We start from the raw sequence: 18,304 nt of genomic DNA on the forward strand, positions 1-18,304 counted from the left end.
CCACACAAACCCATAATTCATTTTTCTAGAATTTGCAGTGATGTGGTAATAGGATTATTGGTGTATGACTTTAACCACCAAATCTAATTTAAATCCTAGTGCCCATAAATATTACTTACGTGTATGTAAAATTTTAATATGAGCTTGGTGAGATCATGAATGTACCGTTGGTTTCTGTTATTTTAACGTGTATTACGAATGTATCCGTGGATGGATAAGTACGGTGTTACGCGTGTAATAGTGCGTGTCTGCCGTGTAATCGAAAAAGAAAAAGTTAGAACCAACCTTAAACTCTTCGTAAAGCTCCTCCAAACAAAGCCGTATAGTAACTGCCGGTACCGGCCGGTCTCCTCCATCCATGATTCACTCGATCCCATTGCACGCAAACGCAACGAAACGGCGAGCTTAGATTAGCTGCTGGGGTGTTGAGGACAAAACAGCCTTAAAGTGGGGGAGGTGTAGCAGCTGACGCCGGTGTGGGGAACACGGAGACGAACGCCTTCCTTCCTTCCTCCTCACGCCTCTGCATGCATGCGTGTGAGAGTGATGAGCAGCTAAGCTACAGTAGCCGCCGCCCCCGGCCGGCCGGCCGGACCCGCCGCGACATGCATGCTGCTTGCTACTAGACTCGTGGATGGATGCCTCTTGTATCACTCATCACTTCATCAGTCATCACCCCGAATCGCCGTCCCATGTCCGTGTCGCCCTCATTCTTGAGTAACCTGGAAGCCTTCTCACTCGTACTTCCTCCCTCCCACACAAAAACCAATTTCTCGATATATATCTATACATAGTCCATATTCAGATATATGGCTAGAAGTTTTTTTTTTCTAAGATGGAGGGTGTGTAATGTAACATGGCAATCTGTTCAATTCCCGTGAAATTTAGGAGAAAAAAACTCACTTGATCATCTAGTGTAAGTATGTAACATAAGAATCAGTTCAATTCTCGTGAAACTTCACAGAAAAACCTCAATCACTCGTCTAAAGTAACACGGGAATCAATTCAATTGATTCCTGTAAGATTTAAAAAATATTAATTCCCATAAAACTATAAAAAAATACTGTTCTGGATTAAAACGGAGCTTAATGTGTACTCATGAAAATGATACAAACAACTCCGTGTGTTCGCATGCATTGCACTTGCACCGATTACATTTGATCCGATCGATTTTCAATTTGCTTGGTGCAACGCACCATGTGTTGACTCAACAGTCAACAACCAAACAGCCAGCATGGACATTTGGAATAACACACAGGACTCACTCTATCAGTAGAGAGTAGTAGAGACCTTAATTAGCTACAAGACGTGCAGGTCGATGGATGGATCGACAGCAACGCCGCCTCTCTCTCTGTACCTGCATGAACCCTAATTCAAACAATGATAGTGGCAGCCAGCCACATCTAAGCCATAGTGCACTGCACCCACAACCAACAACCTCTGTAGCCATACTTCTCATACTTGCATACATGAGCTAGCATGTGTCTATGTGTCAGTCAGCCAGTGACCCCAGTGTGTTGTGATGATCTGTGTTCATGCATCAAACTGAACTGGTGCATTGTTGTTTAGTGGCAGCTGATGTGAGATGTCCTGCAGTACCAATCAAATAAATCCAGATGAACAGCAATCTCAGCTTGTGATCATCAGATCAGCAAGACAGCAACCCAATGCATGGCATGCATCATGCATGCATAGTAGTATTTTATATTGCATTTAGCCCATCCCTGAATATCAGATGACTCACCAGCCATTCTGTCAGCCAAGAGTTGAAATTGGAACACACAACTACTGTTTTGATCCTATCACCGAATAATTAACCTATATATCTTATATATTTTAGGACGGATGATGTATATGTATCACTATCGATCATCTGTCTTTTTAGTAGCTAGCTAGCTTGGGTGTGAGACTGATGAACTTTTGTGGGTAATCATTTGGGAGCTGGTTAGCTTAGCTGCATGCATGTCCTTTAATTAGTACAATCTGTGTGCATTTTTGCACTTGTAAGTAAGCAGTTATGGCACGTTGGTGGCCTGGCCAGCATGGGTTGCCCTGCTCCCTTTCTTTGCGCGCGCGCGCACACACACACCCATTGCATTTGCATTTCATGAATTAATGCATGCACTTTGGCTGAGATAGCAAGGAAGCTGATTAATTGGACTCACAGCAAACAGGTACAACATGTTCTTGACTTGATCAGTTTGCTTGGGCCCTCATCCATCATAGGACTGAAAAAAAAAATTTCTCAAAATTATTAAGGTGGTACAAAAGCTCAACCAACCCCCCTCTTCTCACCACTTTTGGACTTGATGCATGTCTGCTGCCTCACATGCATGCAGGCAGGGCATTTTAATTTGGTTACCTACGTACATCTTTCTGAATTTTTCGATTAGCTTTTGGATTAATTTGATCACTACTTGAGATGATGAAGTCAAATTCGGTTTGGGTGTTACCAATCTGTCCTTAATTAGCGAGACAGAGAATCAATAAAAGAACATTTAACCTTTTGTTTTAATTTGATCACTATTTGAGCATGTATGTTTTTGCTCCTTAAGTGGCATTAATTAGGCTAAACAGGTGAGGCCCGAGAAAACAAAAAACTTATTTGCAGAGATCGATCAGGACCATCATCATCAATCAGCTCAATCGCTCGCTAAAACGTCGTCCAATTTAACACCAAACAGTAGAACCCTTAAAACAGGCCTGCCAGCCAGCTCGCTCGTGATGGCGAAATGGCCGGTTTCGTGCGTTCTAATCCAACCCTAGCTTTGGAGTTTTTCATGCGACGCATACATTGCAGTGGCCCCAACCTCATGTGGTCAGTCAGATTCAGATACAAGTTCAGAGAAACAGCAGCAGCAGCAGCATGAACCCTGAAGCTGTGCAATGCTAACAAAACAAGCAGATGGATCCATGGATTGAGATTGCATTTGCATGTGTTGATAGATGTGTGTGGTTGCTTGATGATGTGCTAACTCATCAACTAGTGCATATTATGCAGATGCAGATGCAGCAGAAGCTGGTGTGTGTTGGTGTGGTGTGGTTAAAAGGAGTTTGCAGCCTTTTGGTACACAAGCACACACACGCCATTGATAGCTAGCAAGCAGGCAGAGCACTAGGGTTTTCTTTCTCGCTGTTTCAGTACTGCTACTTTTTACTAGTAGTAGTACTCTCTCCCATTGTTTAATCCCATCACAAGCATAGCCTGCAAAATGCACATGAGAATTTGGTGATTGTTGTTAGCATTAGTTGCCAATTGTATCCGATCCATGCATGATTAATTTCTGTGGAACAGTGGTCAGCTTGTTTGGTTGGTTCATTCACCTCTGAAGAAAACTAGCCCTGCATTCCATGTGCTCCTCTGAAGAACATGAGCACAGCTACTCTGCAGAAATCTTTCATTTCTGCATATGATCAGTCTCGACATCTGCTGGTTAATCACTGGCCGGTCTCACTCTCCTGCTACAGTGCTTATCAGCAGATTAAGCAAGCTGCTGGGACCATTTCCAGTCTCTTGCTGCAGTACTAACTCAGCAGCAGATTAAGCAAGCTGCTGTCAGGACCATTTTCCCCCAGTCTCTTGCTATACTATTCAGCAACAGATTAAGTAACCTGCCAGGACCATTTCATACTAGCAGCTCTTTCTTTGGTGGTAATAAATGGTAAGAGATTAGGTCATTCAAAAGAAAAAAAAATCGGATGTACCAGCATTCTGTACATGCAAACATAAAAATCTAGGGCAGTAGCATTCAAGTGCTGAGGTACTACACAATTACAAACCTATTAGCATCCTACTCTGAATCTCTGAACCCATATAGTATGTTGCCATTAACAAGAGCAGCATTACTTTGGCTGGCCGGGTAGCTAGCTAGCTCCCTAATTGAAGGCAGAGAGAGAGAAAGAGAGATTAGAGCATTAATCACGTCATGTTACTCTCCTGCTGGTACTCCAAAATCTCAAGCTCGTTGCAGCAATCAACCGAAGGCTGCTGATGGCGACGCCTCCTTAAATTAGCTCGCTCCAAAGTTTCAAATGCTTCTTGTGGATGGCTTAATTAATCTCCTTTTCACTGTTAGGTCTAGCAGGTCAGTGGTATGTGGTCCTACTAATCAGCTTGCATTGCATTGCTGCTGTGCTGCCTCTCCATCATCCAAACCTGAGTAAACGCCCACTTACAAACCTTTTTAGAGCATTGTGGCTTTCACAACACGCTTGTTGGTACATCAGAGGGTGGTGTCGTCTCTTTCCATTGCAACAGATCTCATCATCTGCAGCAGCAATTGCAACCAAGACAAGCTAAGCTACAAGCCATTATGTGTATAATTCAGCATGTTCCTTTTCTTGTTCTTTCTTTGGTGACAAATTACAATCCATTTTACTTGGATAAATCAACATCACCACATGTTGTACTAGTATATATCTAGTTGGTTGGTTGGTTGGTTAAGAGGCAGTAGCTGATCATGCTTTTGCAACTGTGAAAATTCAGCATGTTCAGTTCCATTTGCAATTCTGACTACCTTATTTTCTTCTCTTATTCAATGACATACAGATCTTCTATCTGAAATAGAAAAAAAGATACTTCCAAAACCAAACTTAAGTGGTGAATTGATATAGTTTTATTACATAACAAATTAAAGAAACTTTCTCCTTAGATGAGATCAATAGCTTGTGGATTGTGAAAGCAGCTTAGGCTTAAGCCACACACTCTTGCACGTGCAATGACAAGAGGAGCAAGTAATGTTACCAGTAACACCACCATTGCAATCGTCACAACTCCACTAATGTGACTCCACTAATTTGAGCAGATGATGATGATACTCTCTGAGAACTAGTGGGATGGAAATCCAGATAAAGAGAAGAAGAAAAAAGAAGGGGAGATATGTGGTGCAATGGCCTTTTCTTCTCCTTTTCTTTCTTTCTTTCTCACCCCCATTGCCTTATCTCTTTGCTGAATCCAAGATTTTTTTTTTTTGCTGTCTTTTTACTACTACTCCTGCCTTTTCTTTTGGCCTTTTGCTCTACCCATTGTGTCATGTTGGAATCGAATCTGAAATGTCTTTCTCTTTTTATTTTTACCAAATTGATCCTTTCATCACTCTCTCAAACTTCTTTAATTTCTTTCTACCCGTTTCCTTTCTGACAAGCTTTTTTTCCTGCTTGGTTTCAAAGGGGAAGTGTGCAGAAGATAGTGTGAGCTGAAATATAGCTAGCATTTTATGATGCTTTTCTTGGCCTCTTTTCAGCCTTGGATTCCTTGTACTCCTCCCACTAGTATTTCTGATTCTTTTTCTTCTTTTTTTTTTATAAAAAGAAAAAAACTAGCACTACTTTTTTCTTTGATATGCAATGGCTTGACAGTAGATGATTTTGCAAGACCTGTCAGCCACTGCAAATCTTGTGCAGATTCATCATTGCCAAGAGATTGAACCATGAGTATGTACACTGCAACAGGAGTCATTTTTGTCAAAGGGTGCACTAGATGATAACTGACTCCTGTTGTTCGTTGTTGTTACTGTCAGATTGGTGCTCATTTTCGCCTTGTCCCTTTTTGACCGGGCCCTTTTTTTTTTTTTTTTTGCAAATCTCAGTGCTCGACTTAACCGCGACGCAAAGGTAATTCCATTAATTTCTTCGTTTTATTCATCAAGAGAAGAAATCGAGTGCACTTGTTGCCAAAAGATATCAAAAGCTAAGCTAAGCTAGCTAGCACTCACGCTCATTACCCTCATGGTCATAGCTGAGCTAATTAATTACTACCTGAAACAGTGAAAAGGCCACACTAATCTATAGAGTATAGTATATTTATTTAATCAGTGCCCAAATTAAAGCGTATCACGCCTCTCGTGCAGCTTCGTGCGAGCTCTGACGGAAACAATATTCAGAGAAAATTATTCAGAGAGCATGTGCAAGAAGCCTCCTGTGTTTTTTCCCTCGTCTTTTCGTGCGTAATCGTGCTCTTTTCGTGAGGTTTTCTTTGAGAGATTATGTAGCAGATGGAGTATTAAAAGTGGCCGTTGATTTTGTGCATTGCCCGCGCGTCTGTGTCACGCTTGGTTGTCGTCGTGGTCGTCGCCGCTGTTCTGATCTGACTAGAGGTTAGATTCTGCAAAATCTACGGTTTCTGGCCCTTTCGAAAACCCGTCATTTCCAAAGTTAAATGCCTCTGCCATACGACACACGACACCACCACCCTTCTTGAATCTCAGTATGCCCACTGTTTCAAACCTTTTTCCATCGTCATGGATTATTAACACATCTAAACCACGAGAAAAACATGTTATTATTATTATAAACTTCAATAGATTCCATAAAATATATAGTAGTCACCTAGCTAGAAGTAGTAACAGTGTCATGCCTGATGCTGTCAGTGGTGATCGGGGGTTGAGAATCCTCTATCATATTATCACTATTGTTACAGTCACTAATGCGTGGATTCTATTATCTTAGTATTATTTTGCGTGTGAGTGTTGTTACCGTAGAGGATATGAACCCGTGATCAGGTATAGTAACTGTGCATCGATCGCTGTCATAAATACTACCACTGGGGTAGTTGAACGAACTCCTCTTGCTGCCTGCACTCCAACGTCTACTTCATCAACCGTCTTCTGCACTTCTGCCATGGCGATCCATCTGTTCGTACAGCAAATAAACTCGGCAATAATGTTACATGTCGGCCGGCCAGGGCATGGCAAGTTGGCTGACGGGGGTGAAAATGTTCCGGAACGAATTGATCAATTTTTACCAATTTAACAATTTTATAGCGATTGTACAGGTACGACACTGAAAGAAATTAAAAATACAAATTCTATATATGAAAAAAATTGAGAACGGTTCGACTTTTACCTACCGAAACGATGCTCGGTCCATCCGAAATTTCCGTGAACCGTTTTCAACCCTAGGCATCTATCACAAATTCAAATGACTGTATCTAGCTACTCCTATACTGAGCTACTAACCCCGTCCCAACTCATAAAATATAAAAACCTAATATTAAATGCTATGAATTTAGATAAAAAAAAGTTTATTAAGAATTTAGATAAACCTAATTTGATATGTTTTATTGGGTATTACTAGGTTTTTACATTTTGCGACGGATAGAGTACATACCGACACCGCCGTCTGCATTGGATTCCCGGGCTTTAGCATCGTTGATCAGCACAAAAACAGTCAGCCACGCACACGCTGCGGACGCGAGCTTTTGCCTGCAACAAACCTGCAAATGCACAGGAATCAGGGGGGAAGAAAAAGAAGAGAGAGAGAGAGAGAGAGAGAGAGAGGGGGGTAGAAATCAGAGCTTGAAAAGGAGAGAAAGAAAGGCGAGAGGAGTAGCAGTAGTAGGAGCATGAGCATATAGCCTCTTTCTTTTCAGCTTTATTCCAGTGCATGCAGCTGCTTCTTGTTCTTTCTTTGCATCCCCCTCTCTCTTTTCTCTTTTCCCAGCTTCATCGCACGAACTAATGATGATCATATCGCATTAATTTACCTTACGGATCACAAAGTATTTTTCTCAACTCACTAGGTTGAAGATTTTACAGCTTGTAATTAAGCCATTAGTGTATAACTCTAACATGAAATTAATGGAAGTATTCTTGATCCTTGATGGGTGATGAGGGAACTAACTGCTACTAATAACATGCAAGTGTGTCATCAAAAAGTACAGAGGCCGGTGAGGCAAGAGAGAAGCCAAAGCTGCAGCTGAGCAATGATAAGCCATGGAGTATATATGTATGGATCATGGTCATGGAGAAGGTGACCTACATGAGTGGTGTTGGTCAAACCCCTCAACATGCTCCAATTTGCATCCACTTCTTGCTCATCATCTCTCACAAAAATGATACGATACTATCAACCACACCACCTCATGTGATATGAATATATGATTCTCCTGTTTTTCTCCAAACCATTGACATTTTGGAAGCTAATACTGCAAGAAAACAGTGGGTTTCCTGTTCCATGTGTCCCATTCTGAATTTTCTGAATTTCTGATCAGTACTACTCCAAGTTGGTTAATTAGGACTAATGAGACACTGTTGGGGGAGGAAATTCAGTAAGCATTTTGTGCAGGTACCAACCGTAGCTGCTGTACGGCCCAACCATTGCAAATACACATACGCAGATGCGCTCCATTTCTCTGAAGATTCCCTCGTAGAAACCCTGTCCATGTAGATACAAAATCTTCAGTTTGGTAGGCACAATTAATGTGCAGCTCCTGCAAAATCTAAACTACATGTTTGGTTGCTTCCGGTCGCATTTCATCAGATTTGTTTTGGGGAGAGGTTAATTTGCAGCTGCAAGAACTAGACAGACGGCAACCGGCACACACACTTCTCAAGAGATGCTGTCCCTTGGTAGCCATTGACCATTAGTGCAAACAAAATAGTAATTATCGGATGCTGATAGTATCAAAGATGTTAATTAATCTGTCCCTTTGGGGGCTCTTGACTCGAAGCTAGCAGTGATGAGCGCATCATGCATGGGAGAAAAGGAAGAAAAATTGAGCAGAGGCAGTGTCAAGTGTCAACTATAGACACAATGTACTACCGGTCAGTCTCAGCTTCTGCCCCAGTTGGAAATTTCAAGGGTTTGCCCCATGCAGGGACATCACCAACTTTTCTTTTGTTTTTTTCCTGTGAATAATGCAGCTGGGATTGCGATCAATTTGTGATCAAAATAATAGAGTTCAGCTTGCTTCTCCTGCACAATATCCACTAATAAATTCAGCCGGGCAAACTAACCTCTGAATTCAGCATGGGACCATGTACATGTAGTTGTACTACACATGAACACATCCGATTAGCCAAGAGCCCCCATATGATTCATGCACACACCTTGTCTTGCTAATTGGAACACGCTACAACTTAATAAAAACGGCGCCACCATCGTCGCACGATGCCCCCACGAAAACAAACTCCATCCAAAAAGCTCCATCAATGATAGAATCCAGTAATTCAAGATTCTTTCATCTTGGGTTGTGTCTTTTAGTTTGTGTTTTCTTTATATCATGTCAATGTGTGCTGAATTTCTTTATATGTAGACTTTGTAATAGCTCGTTGAGTAAAGGGCAAAATGTTATTTTATTATCTTAAAAATAATAATAGCACGGCTAAGCGGCTCGAAAAAATATAGAAATAGGAAAAACACGGTATCCATCCCTGCTTTAGCGAGTCTTCGAGCATGAATATAAAAAACGTACGATTTAAAACACAGAGGACAGAAAAATACGTAGAAATTGACGATATCAGCATTCAAAGTGTATAAAAGCACACAGGAGAAGCAAGCATTGATCATGAGGCGATGCAAGATTTGCCATGTTTAAATTCAGTTGAGCTGCTGGCGAGTCGGCGACGAGTACTCTACTCCGAGCCACTCCGCGTGGTAGCTTAGATCGGATCTAGTGTTGGACCCCAGCCGTCGGATCAGGCCGGCCTTAACTACAACCAAACACCATCTACTACAATTATCCTCATATTATTAGTTAAATTAATTAATCCATGGATAATCACATACTACTCTCTTCAGCTTTGACTCCAACTCTGCACAAGAAGGCTCATCTTCAAGGCACCGTAGAAGTAAACCATCTACTTATTATTTATAGTTGTATTTTGTATAACCATCTATTTTGATCGTTCGAACGAACGACCAGGTAGGAAGTAGTTACAACGTATATATCTGTCCTTAGTATATACTACGTAATATACAAATATACGTGGTAATTATGTCGATAAAAAAGAGGACACCTCCATCTTGTATTCTTTCCATGACCTAGGAAACAAAATTAAATTAGAAATAAAAACAAAAGCTTGATGTCACTTTAGCGGTAGCCTAGATGGCTACCACCACCTTCCGATCCTCTCTCCAAGTCCAACTACACAACCAGCCATGGAGAAAACTCCAACCTGTCTCAACCCTCGAGAAAGAAAATTTTAAATTTTAAATTAAAATTAAAAACGGCCGCAGCAGCATCAGCCTGCACGGCTTCCCATCCATGGCTGCCGCTAATCTAAAAATCTAATCAAGATTGGTTAATCACCCTCATTAAGAGTTAATGAACAGCATCAGCCCGAACTGCCTTTGTCCGTACCCTCCACACAGCAGCATAAATCCAAACCACAAGACGACAAAAAAAATAAGTTCTTTGAGTTAGTTTTAACCCCCTGTGTCTTTTAAAGGGGTTGGAATTATAATTATAATTATAATTATAATTTAATTTAATTTAGAGTTTAGTTTACTCGGAATGAGAAAAAAAAAGGAATAATGCGAGTAAAAAGCATCCGTAGCATCTCTACCCTCTTCTTCCCTAGTGGAATACGTACATCTGACAAGACGACATCGATGGAAACGGTAAAAAAGAAAAAAAAAAGAAAAAAAAGCTTCCTCAATTTTTTCTCTCTGCCACTTGCCTTGGCTACACCCGGTCCAGCGTTAAACCGGTGGACCGATTGGTCTAAGGGAGTAGTTGGCGGCGGCGGCGAGTCACTGGGCCTCGCCGGCGGCGAGGAGCCACCGGTCCATGGGCACGCACTGCGCCTTGTGCGCGCGCTTCCAGTCCAGCGCCTGGCACGCGCGGGAGCAGTAGTTGGCCGCGCCGCAGACGGAGCACCGCCGGAACTCGTGGCGGCGGGTCTCCCTCCGGCCGCACCGCACGTGGGAGCAGAGGCGGAGCTCGCCGCCGCCGTCGCTGTCGCCGGTGGCGGCAGCGGGAGCCTCGAGGCCGGGTTTCTTGGCCGTCGCCTGCACGCCGCGGGACGCCCACCAGTCGGCCATGAAGAGGTTGGCCGGGTGGGGCTCCGCCTCCGGGAGGCTCCACCCGAAGTCGGAGAGGAGCGGGCAGCCGATGGCGCCGGCGGCGGCGCCGCCGGCGAGGGGGAGGGCGGCGAAGGGGCGGTGCGACGCCGCGGCGGCGAGCGCGAGCGTGAGCTCCCGCGCGTTGGCGGCGACGAGGAAGCGGCGGCCCTCGGCGGGGTCGCGGCGCACGCCGTAGCCGTCCTGGAGGCAGTGCCCGAGCTCGCGGAGCGCGTCGACGTGCCCCAGCGCGGCGGCGCGCGCGCACAGCGCCGCCCCGGCGCGGAGGTCGCGGTCCGACTTGGCGCCGCCGCTCCCGTTGAACTGGATAACCGCCAGCGAGTAGAGCGCCGCCGCGTGCCCGCCGACCGCCGCCCTCGCCAGCAGCGCCGCGCCGCCGCTCCGGTTGCCAAGACAGTAGAACCGAATCTGCAACCACAGCCACAAAACACCCATCAGCACCTTGATCGAACACCTCATTGGCACAGCTCAACCACGTCTAATCTAGGGTTCTCGGCGCCGTACCATGCCGAGAATGTAGCAGGCCTCGAGGTTGCCGGCGTCGGCGCAGAGCTTGAGGAATCGCTGCACGGGCTCCGACCACGACGCCGCCTTGACGGCGAGCGACGCCGGCGAGGCCTTGGCGAAGACCATGTCATGGCGCCCCAGCCCATTCAGCCTCTTGCACCTGCAAGCCGTCGTCAAAAAGATAGGGAGACGAGACGCCTCGGTTAGTGGCCATCATCATTCATTCATTCATTCGCCTTATCCCCCATTCACCCCCCACAGCTTCCCACAAATTGCAAATCGGTCCCTCTTTCGACAGCATTGAGAGGAGCGGAAGGACTCGTTTGTAATTCGAAGGAAGACGAAGGTGTTTTCCGGGCAAAGGCAAAATCGATCGAGACAAGGAGGAGGCGAGCGTACGTGAGGTGAACGGAGAGGAGGTCGGAAGGGGAGGAGGCTGAGGCGGCGAGCTTGGAGAGCACGGCGAGGACGAGGTCGTCGGGAAGCTCGTCGAGGTAATCCGGGCCACCACCGGCCAGCCTCTTCCGGCGGCCTCCTCCTCCGCCGCAGCAGTCACCGGCGGTGGCGTACTGCGGCGGCAACGACGACCTCTTCCTCTTCTGCCCAACCATGGCCGTCTCCCCGCCGCCGCCGCCGCTGCGGTAGAGAGATCCACTCCTCGTCCTCATCTCAGTCCAAGCTCCCGCTGCTGCCGCCGGCGCCGCCGCCGCCGCCGTCGGGCTGGTCTCCGGTGAGGCGTGCGCGGCGAGCGGTGGAGAGCGAGCGGAGCGCGGGTTTGGGTAATGGCTTTGTGTTAAAGAGATAGCTTAGCGGAGACTCTTTTATATAGGAGGTTGGGCGCGTAGTATAACCGATGCGGAGAGAGTCAGAGTGTGGGCCCACGATGTCAGTGACCCAGAATGGAATACTGTTCTTTTTTTTATATCGTGTTTTTATCTAGTCGGTTTTGTTATTGTCTTTCTCCTGGTCTCCTGCCGAATAATGCAAATAGTAAATATTCCATTCGTTTCAGTTTGTAAGATGTTTTTAAATTTGATCAAAGTCAAACTGCTTCAACTTTAATTAAGTTTATAATTAAATATAGTAATATTTACATCACAAAATTAATTTATTAAATTAATAATTAAATATATTTTTACAATAAATTTATCTCGGATTAAAAAAAATTTTAAAAAAACTTTGATTTTAACCAAAGTTAAAACATCGTATAACCTGAAATGGAGGGAGTAAGAGTAATAACCTAGTTTTGAGGGGGAAACACCGGGTGCTGGGCTTTTGAAAGGCAGCTTTTTTTTGGAAGAAAAAAAATACTACTAGAAAATATAAGGACAGGTTCACTCGTATTGATCGTGTAGTACGGCTTTTACGTTGTTCAGTAACGGTATTGTGGATGGATGGTAGTACTTGGTACATATCGCATCGTTATTGATTGTTCTAAACTGTACTAAAAGGTCGGAGGGAACTGTTAAACGGATATGGCGGTAAACCGACGTGGATTAGGCGATGTTAAACTGATTTTGGAGATGGAAAGGTTAGTGGTAATACTAGCTGTTTTTATGCAATGCGTTTATTTCCAAGTATAATTAACACTTCCAGCTACTGGGTAGTCTCAATATTGGTAGGACCAGAAATATATTTGCATAAATATCCAGGTCATATAAAGAATTGGCACCAGGCCTCACGTGACATAATTTTGGATGAAAATGGTTGACACTCGAATCTTTTGCGTGTTGGGAGTACAGATTTATTGTATATATAACAGAATGGCATAATGTTACATGAAGAAATATTCTTGTCCAGGCATATGTTAAAAAAATTGATAATTAACACTAGAATAGTTTGATTGTACCTAGCAACATATCTATTTGAGAGCAACTGTATCACAATTTATAGTTAACACAAACATACCAGTGATGTTTTATTGTGTATTCCAACAAAAAGAAATCTCCGGATATATATAGGGGGTTCCTTCACCACCTCTCTACCTTTATATAGGAGCAGTAGCTTCAGCTTCAATTTTACATTTTTTTTCTTCACCCCCGCATTCATTTTCCTTGTAACCCAGCAGTGGTCGGTCTGGCATGTTGCTTTGTGTAACTAAACCTTTTTTTTCTAATATATTGACGTGTGATCTTTTTGCACGTTCGCGAAAAAAAGCGTTTAGGACTGATTTAAGTGAACTGTTAAAAATTCTAACAAAAGATATCTAATAAAAAGGGCTAAAGGGGGTATTGGAGTTTTATGGGACACAATTCTTATTTCAATGGGGAGCTTCTAATTCTGGGAGAAGTTGCGGCAGCTAGAAGCTCCCCCAAACAGGCTCTAAGATTTTGATAAAGCGGCTAGTGAGTAGCTAGATGGTGAAAATATGAAAAAAGATGGGATTATTAGCTTTTGGCTTCTAATTTATTTTTTAAATTCTTAATAACGTATTCTTAGAATCCGATAACAATCTGGACTGTTTAGAAAGCTAGAAAAGTTGTAATTGACAAAGCTCCCCTCCACAGAGCTTACATCAGGTAATCAAAGAAGCAATAAGTCTGATTACAATTTACAAATATGAAGATATGAGGAACTAGGTGGTTAATTAGAGCAGGGAACTACGAGGCTGGCTGGTTATTTCTCTAAGCAACATAAAGACAAATAGACCGTATTTGTGAATTTGGCAAAATTTGGTGCAAGTTGAATTTGTTACGACCTTGGAGTAGTCAATGAATCCAAGAAAAATACTTGAAGTGGTTTGACTCAAGTTCATCGTCCAACCTGATCAACAAACAAACAAACGATGCACCCATGATGTGTGAGCATGTGTTTGTCTACCTACCTTGGGGCCGATCGATCTTTAATTAGCTACATTAGTCACTCCCTCTGAAACCATACCCGATCGAACGATGATATATAGTCTCTGAGATGAAGAAATCGCCTTGAACGTGAACAAGTCTCCAGTTTCTGGTGACGCGCGGCACGTGATAGTAAGCGCGCAAGTCGTAGATTCGGCGCTCGACTCCCACCCGTACGTACCCCACATGCACCACCAACCCAACCCAGCGGCGGCGACGACAAGCGAAAGAAAAACTTAGCGGCAAGGCAGGTCAGCCGCTGCCGCATCCACCACGACGCGCCTACGACGCATAGCGCGGCGCATTGGGTGAACTCACCTCCACCTCGGCCGGCGGTTGATAGATGATGCGGGGCGGCGTTGGCGTTGGCGTTGGCGTTGGGAGAGTGGTTGCCGCCTGGTTTGTGGTTGGGTTTGGGGTTCGCGGTCGCGGTCTCTCGCGTACGTCGCGCCTCTCGCGCTCGCGGCGTGCGCGGGTGGGGGAGAACGATTGATCGATACGACTGATTTCCATGTGTCGCGCCTCGGGTTCTTCTCACCCCGTTTGCGTGCGGGGATTCTGACCGCGCCTTCTTTATTCCGTCCGTCCGTCCGCCCGACTGACTCGCCGGCTCGCCCCAAATTTATTTTTCGCAGCTCGCATTCATTCGATTTATTACTACTACTGGATGGGCGCCACGGCCTGCACTGCCATGCTATGGAGCAGTAGTGTCCCGGCGAAAGGAGATCGAATTGATTCCGATGCGCTGCACTGCACTGCACGACGAGGCCGAGTTACTGTTACTATGCCCCGGCTGACCAGATGACCTCCTCTCTCTCTCTCTCGTTACTCTTTTCTCTGTCTGTAGACGACTAATCAAGCATGGACCGCGTACGTACTACTACTAATGCACTCGTACTCCCTCTATCCACAAAAGTTAAATATATTTTACATTTAAGTTATTCCAAATAAGTTGTTCTTATTTATAGTCTTTATGCATTCAAGACTTACATGAAGAGATAAATTAAATGTTTGATTACAACCCAAGAAGTCATCTAAATACTTTATTGGTTGCATGTTTGTATTCACTTCTTGATTTTTGTAACAGAAGATGATTTAATTTCTCCTTGATCTTGGTGATACAAGTAATATGTGTAACTTTTGTGGATGGATGGAGTAGTATTTTCCAAAGCTGTTTTTCTTTCTCTGTCTATCGAAAAAATGTCTGCGGGAAAAAAAACTGCACAAAACTACAGCAATAACTGCGAGTTGCTATCACATGCCCAATTGCAGGCCAAGGAACAAAACAAAAAAACCATTGCTGTTCCTGTTCCCCTCGCACCATCCGCACGTACGCACACGCATACGCAAAAAAACGCACGTACGCGGCCGATGTGGAACGGAGAAGCGAGTGACCACCGTGGGAAAGAAAAAAAAGGAGCGGCCGTGGCGGCCAAAACGTGGAGCCCAACCCGTCCATCGTGCTCGTGTGTGGATCGCGCGACGGATTACGGAGAAAATTGTCGATAAGCCGCGGCCGCGCGCCTCATCGCGTCGCGTGGGCGAAAAAAAAAAACCCAATCTGCAACGAGATCTCGCCCGCCAATCGACTCCGCCGCGGGGGCGCGCCATCTCGGCCTCTCGTCTCTCATCTCCTCCAACGACCGACGACTCGACTCCTCTCGCTTTGCCTGGCCGAGCCGGGGGCCCGTGTGTAGGGCACACACGCAGCACCACTTGTCAACCCTTTTCCCACATGTCCATCCTGCGAAAATCCACGTGTCGTTTGTAATAAACTTTAAAAGCTGATAGTGAAAAATAGACTGCGATAAAAAAAAACCTTTAAAATTAATGCTCGAACTAAATTAAGTTTTGAATTTTAAGTTTTAGTTGTCGCCAATAATAAGCTAATAAGCAGACGATGAAATTATGTTATCGGTGTCAAACCGGTATACGTTACACGTCCATCTATACCTGAAATGTACCTTTTCACGCAAAATCACATACAGTATAAGAGCAAGTTTAATAGTGTAGCCCACTACTAGCTTTAAATCATTTATAGCCAATTCATATAATAATTGCTTATTATAATATTAATATTTGGTCCCACATATCATACACAGATTACGAGTCCGTGCTGCAGCTAGCTACAGTTATGTAGCCCGCTGCTCTTCTCTCTCTTCCTTTATATCTTTAAAATATATTTATAACTAGCGTATAGCCTGCTATTGTACTTGCTCTAACTGCATATGCATCGATTGATCTGTCACAGATCTGGTACGAAAAACGACGACGATATGTATGTTTTTATTCATCATTTTGGCCGGTTGGCACGCGGGCAGGCATCAGTCAGTCCGCTGTTCATCAGCTGGGGTCTCCTCCTCCATTCTCCTCCATCCCTTGCACCAATCAAGCTAGAATCCAGCCCTATCCATCCAAGAACCACAAGATGGTCTCTTTTCTGCAACAAAGAAAAGTGCTCAAAAATTGCTGGTGTTGCAAGCTCGCAACGCGCGCGATCGACGTCGTACGCCACTAGCGAAGAATCGATCGATCGGCCATAGGGAGGAGGTTTGTGAATTGTGATCGATGCCGTGATGGTTTGCACTGCACTGCACTGGGTCGCGACCTACTTACTGCTGCTAAGTGCTAAGCACTAGGCAGTTGTGTGCATGTTAGGCCTCTTTTGCATCGGTTCGATCTTCTTTGCCCTAGTGGATGGAGCATTTGTGTGACCTGTTGCCCACTGAGAGGAGGGAAGCTTTTCTAGCTGCTGACTTGTAACCAATCCTGCACAACAGTAGTATATCCTCTCTCTCTCTCTCTTCGGTTTTTAATGTATGATATTGTTAACTTTGAAGATACGTTTTGATTGTTTGTTTTATTTAAAGATGTTGTACGAATATATAAAAATAGAACTCATGCTTAAAGTACATACAATAAAAAAAATAAATCACAAAAAATAAATAATAATTACGTAATCTTTTAATAAGACAAATTATCAAACATACAATAACATCATACATTAAAATGCAACAGTACATTGCAACACTGACATGCAAGATGCAGGGCAGTGTTTCTTTGAGGGGAAGAAATTGTAAAGTGTCATCAACTATTTCAAATGTTACAACAAGAAAAGTGTGATTCTTATACCATGCTTACATCAAAGAAAACTACTACTCTGCTTCAGCCTTCAGGCAGGAGAAGATAAGATCTCAGGACTGATTCACTTCTCTGATTTTTTTTTTGTGTGTGTTTTGTTTTTTGGGGAAAGAAGATTCTACCTCAAGGTTTGAATATGCAGTTAATCTCAATGAGATAGGGTGAAACAAAAGCATTGCCCATCCACTGATTGCTACCCGACCAAATGTAGTGATAATGTATTTGAAAATGAGAAGACCGTTTAAAAAGCTTAACAACACGTTTCCCAGGGTCAAGAAAATTAAAGAACTTGCCAGAGTCAAAAAAGGAAAAAGGATCCTAGAGTTTTAAAACTACCTAGTGATGTTTACTGTTCATGTAGTACAAAAAGCAAACTTATGTGCCAGAGTGTGAAATGTTCTACTAGCTTGCTTGCAAAGAAAAGTGAAAAGAGTTGCAAATTTAATTGCTCATGATATGGTGCCAGATGAACAAAACAAGCTAGGTCGGTGCATGATCCTGATTAATTGGTTGCACCAACTTAGTACTCCAAATCCTCTCTGCTCCTGCCAAACACCAAAAGTAAATTTCACAGTACAGCTTCAGAACAGTGGTACCATCAAATAAAATCTTTGTTTTTGTGGAGAGCAAAATAAAGAAAGTAATTTAACACACACACATGCTTGCTGCCTTCAGTACTACTGCAAATTTTAATTCCAGCCACAAATCTGCAGATGATACTACGTTATCAGGAACTAATTGGCCCACATAAACCCTCAGGTTATCCAATCTTCTCTGGTTAAGCTACCTTGCAAAATGAGTGGTGTTCAGAGCTGCATCACCCAACAGATTAAGAAACTTCATTTTCATTGGGTGTGCCCCATTACCACTAATCAAATAAGATCAAACATGCGAATGGCACATCTAAAATTAACAAACTAATGTCATTTAATTAAGAAGATTTCTTTTCTTTTTCCATGTATGTAGTAGTATTTAATTAGAGGACTATGAGTGCAAGCAAAACTGTTCAAGTG

At 43.8% G+C, this 18,304-nt stretch overlaps 1 protein-coding gene across 1 annotated transcript; it reads right to left on the reverse strand.

The window, feature by feature from the left end:
- Positions 1-10,219: 10,219 nt before the first annotated feature.
- LOC127761995 (F-box protein At1g67340-like) lies at positions 10,220-12,123 on the reverse strand. Its single transcript, XM_052286366.1, has 3 exons — positions 11,710-12,123; positions 11,308-11,470; positions 10,220-11,211 (listed from the first exon to the last, which is right to left on the reverse strand). Exons 1-3 carry the CDS (start codon positions 11,976-11,978, stop codon positions 10,474-10,476), a joined length of 1,170 nt encoding a protein of 389 aa, XP_052142326.1. The 5' UTR covers positions 11,979-12,123; the 3' UTR covers positions 10,220-10,473.
- Between the last annotated feature and the right edge of the window lie 6,181 nt (positions 12,124-18,304).

The sequence above is a fragment of the Oryza glaberrima genome, chromosome 1 (genome assembly GCF_000147395.1).
Source record: "Oryza glaberrima chromosome 1, OglaRS2, whole genome shotgun sequence".
Lineage (NCBI taxonomy): Eukaryota > Viridiplantae > Streptophyta > Magnoliopsida > Poales > Poaceae > Oryza > Oryza glaberrima.

Bases quoted from the DNA above. Each gene is read 5' to 3' on its own strand.
- LOC127761995 (XM_052286366.1), bottom strand. From the start codon at position 11,978: ATGAGGACGAGGAGTGGATCTCTCTACCGCAGCGGCGGCGGCGGCGGG. The intron at 11,471-11,709 runs GTACGCTCGCCT...GACGGCTTGCAG, and splicing joins CTCCTCTCCGTTCACCTCAC to GTGCAAGAGGCTGAATGGGC. The intron at 11,212-11,307 runs GTACGGCGCCGA...CTGTGGTTGCAG, and splicing joins CCTGCTACATTCTCGGCATG to ATTCGGTTCTACTGTCTTGG.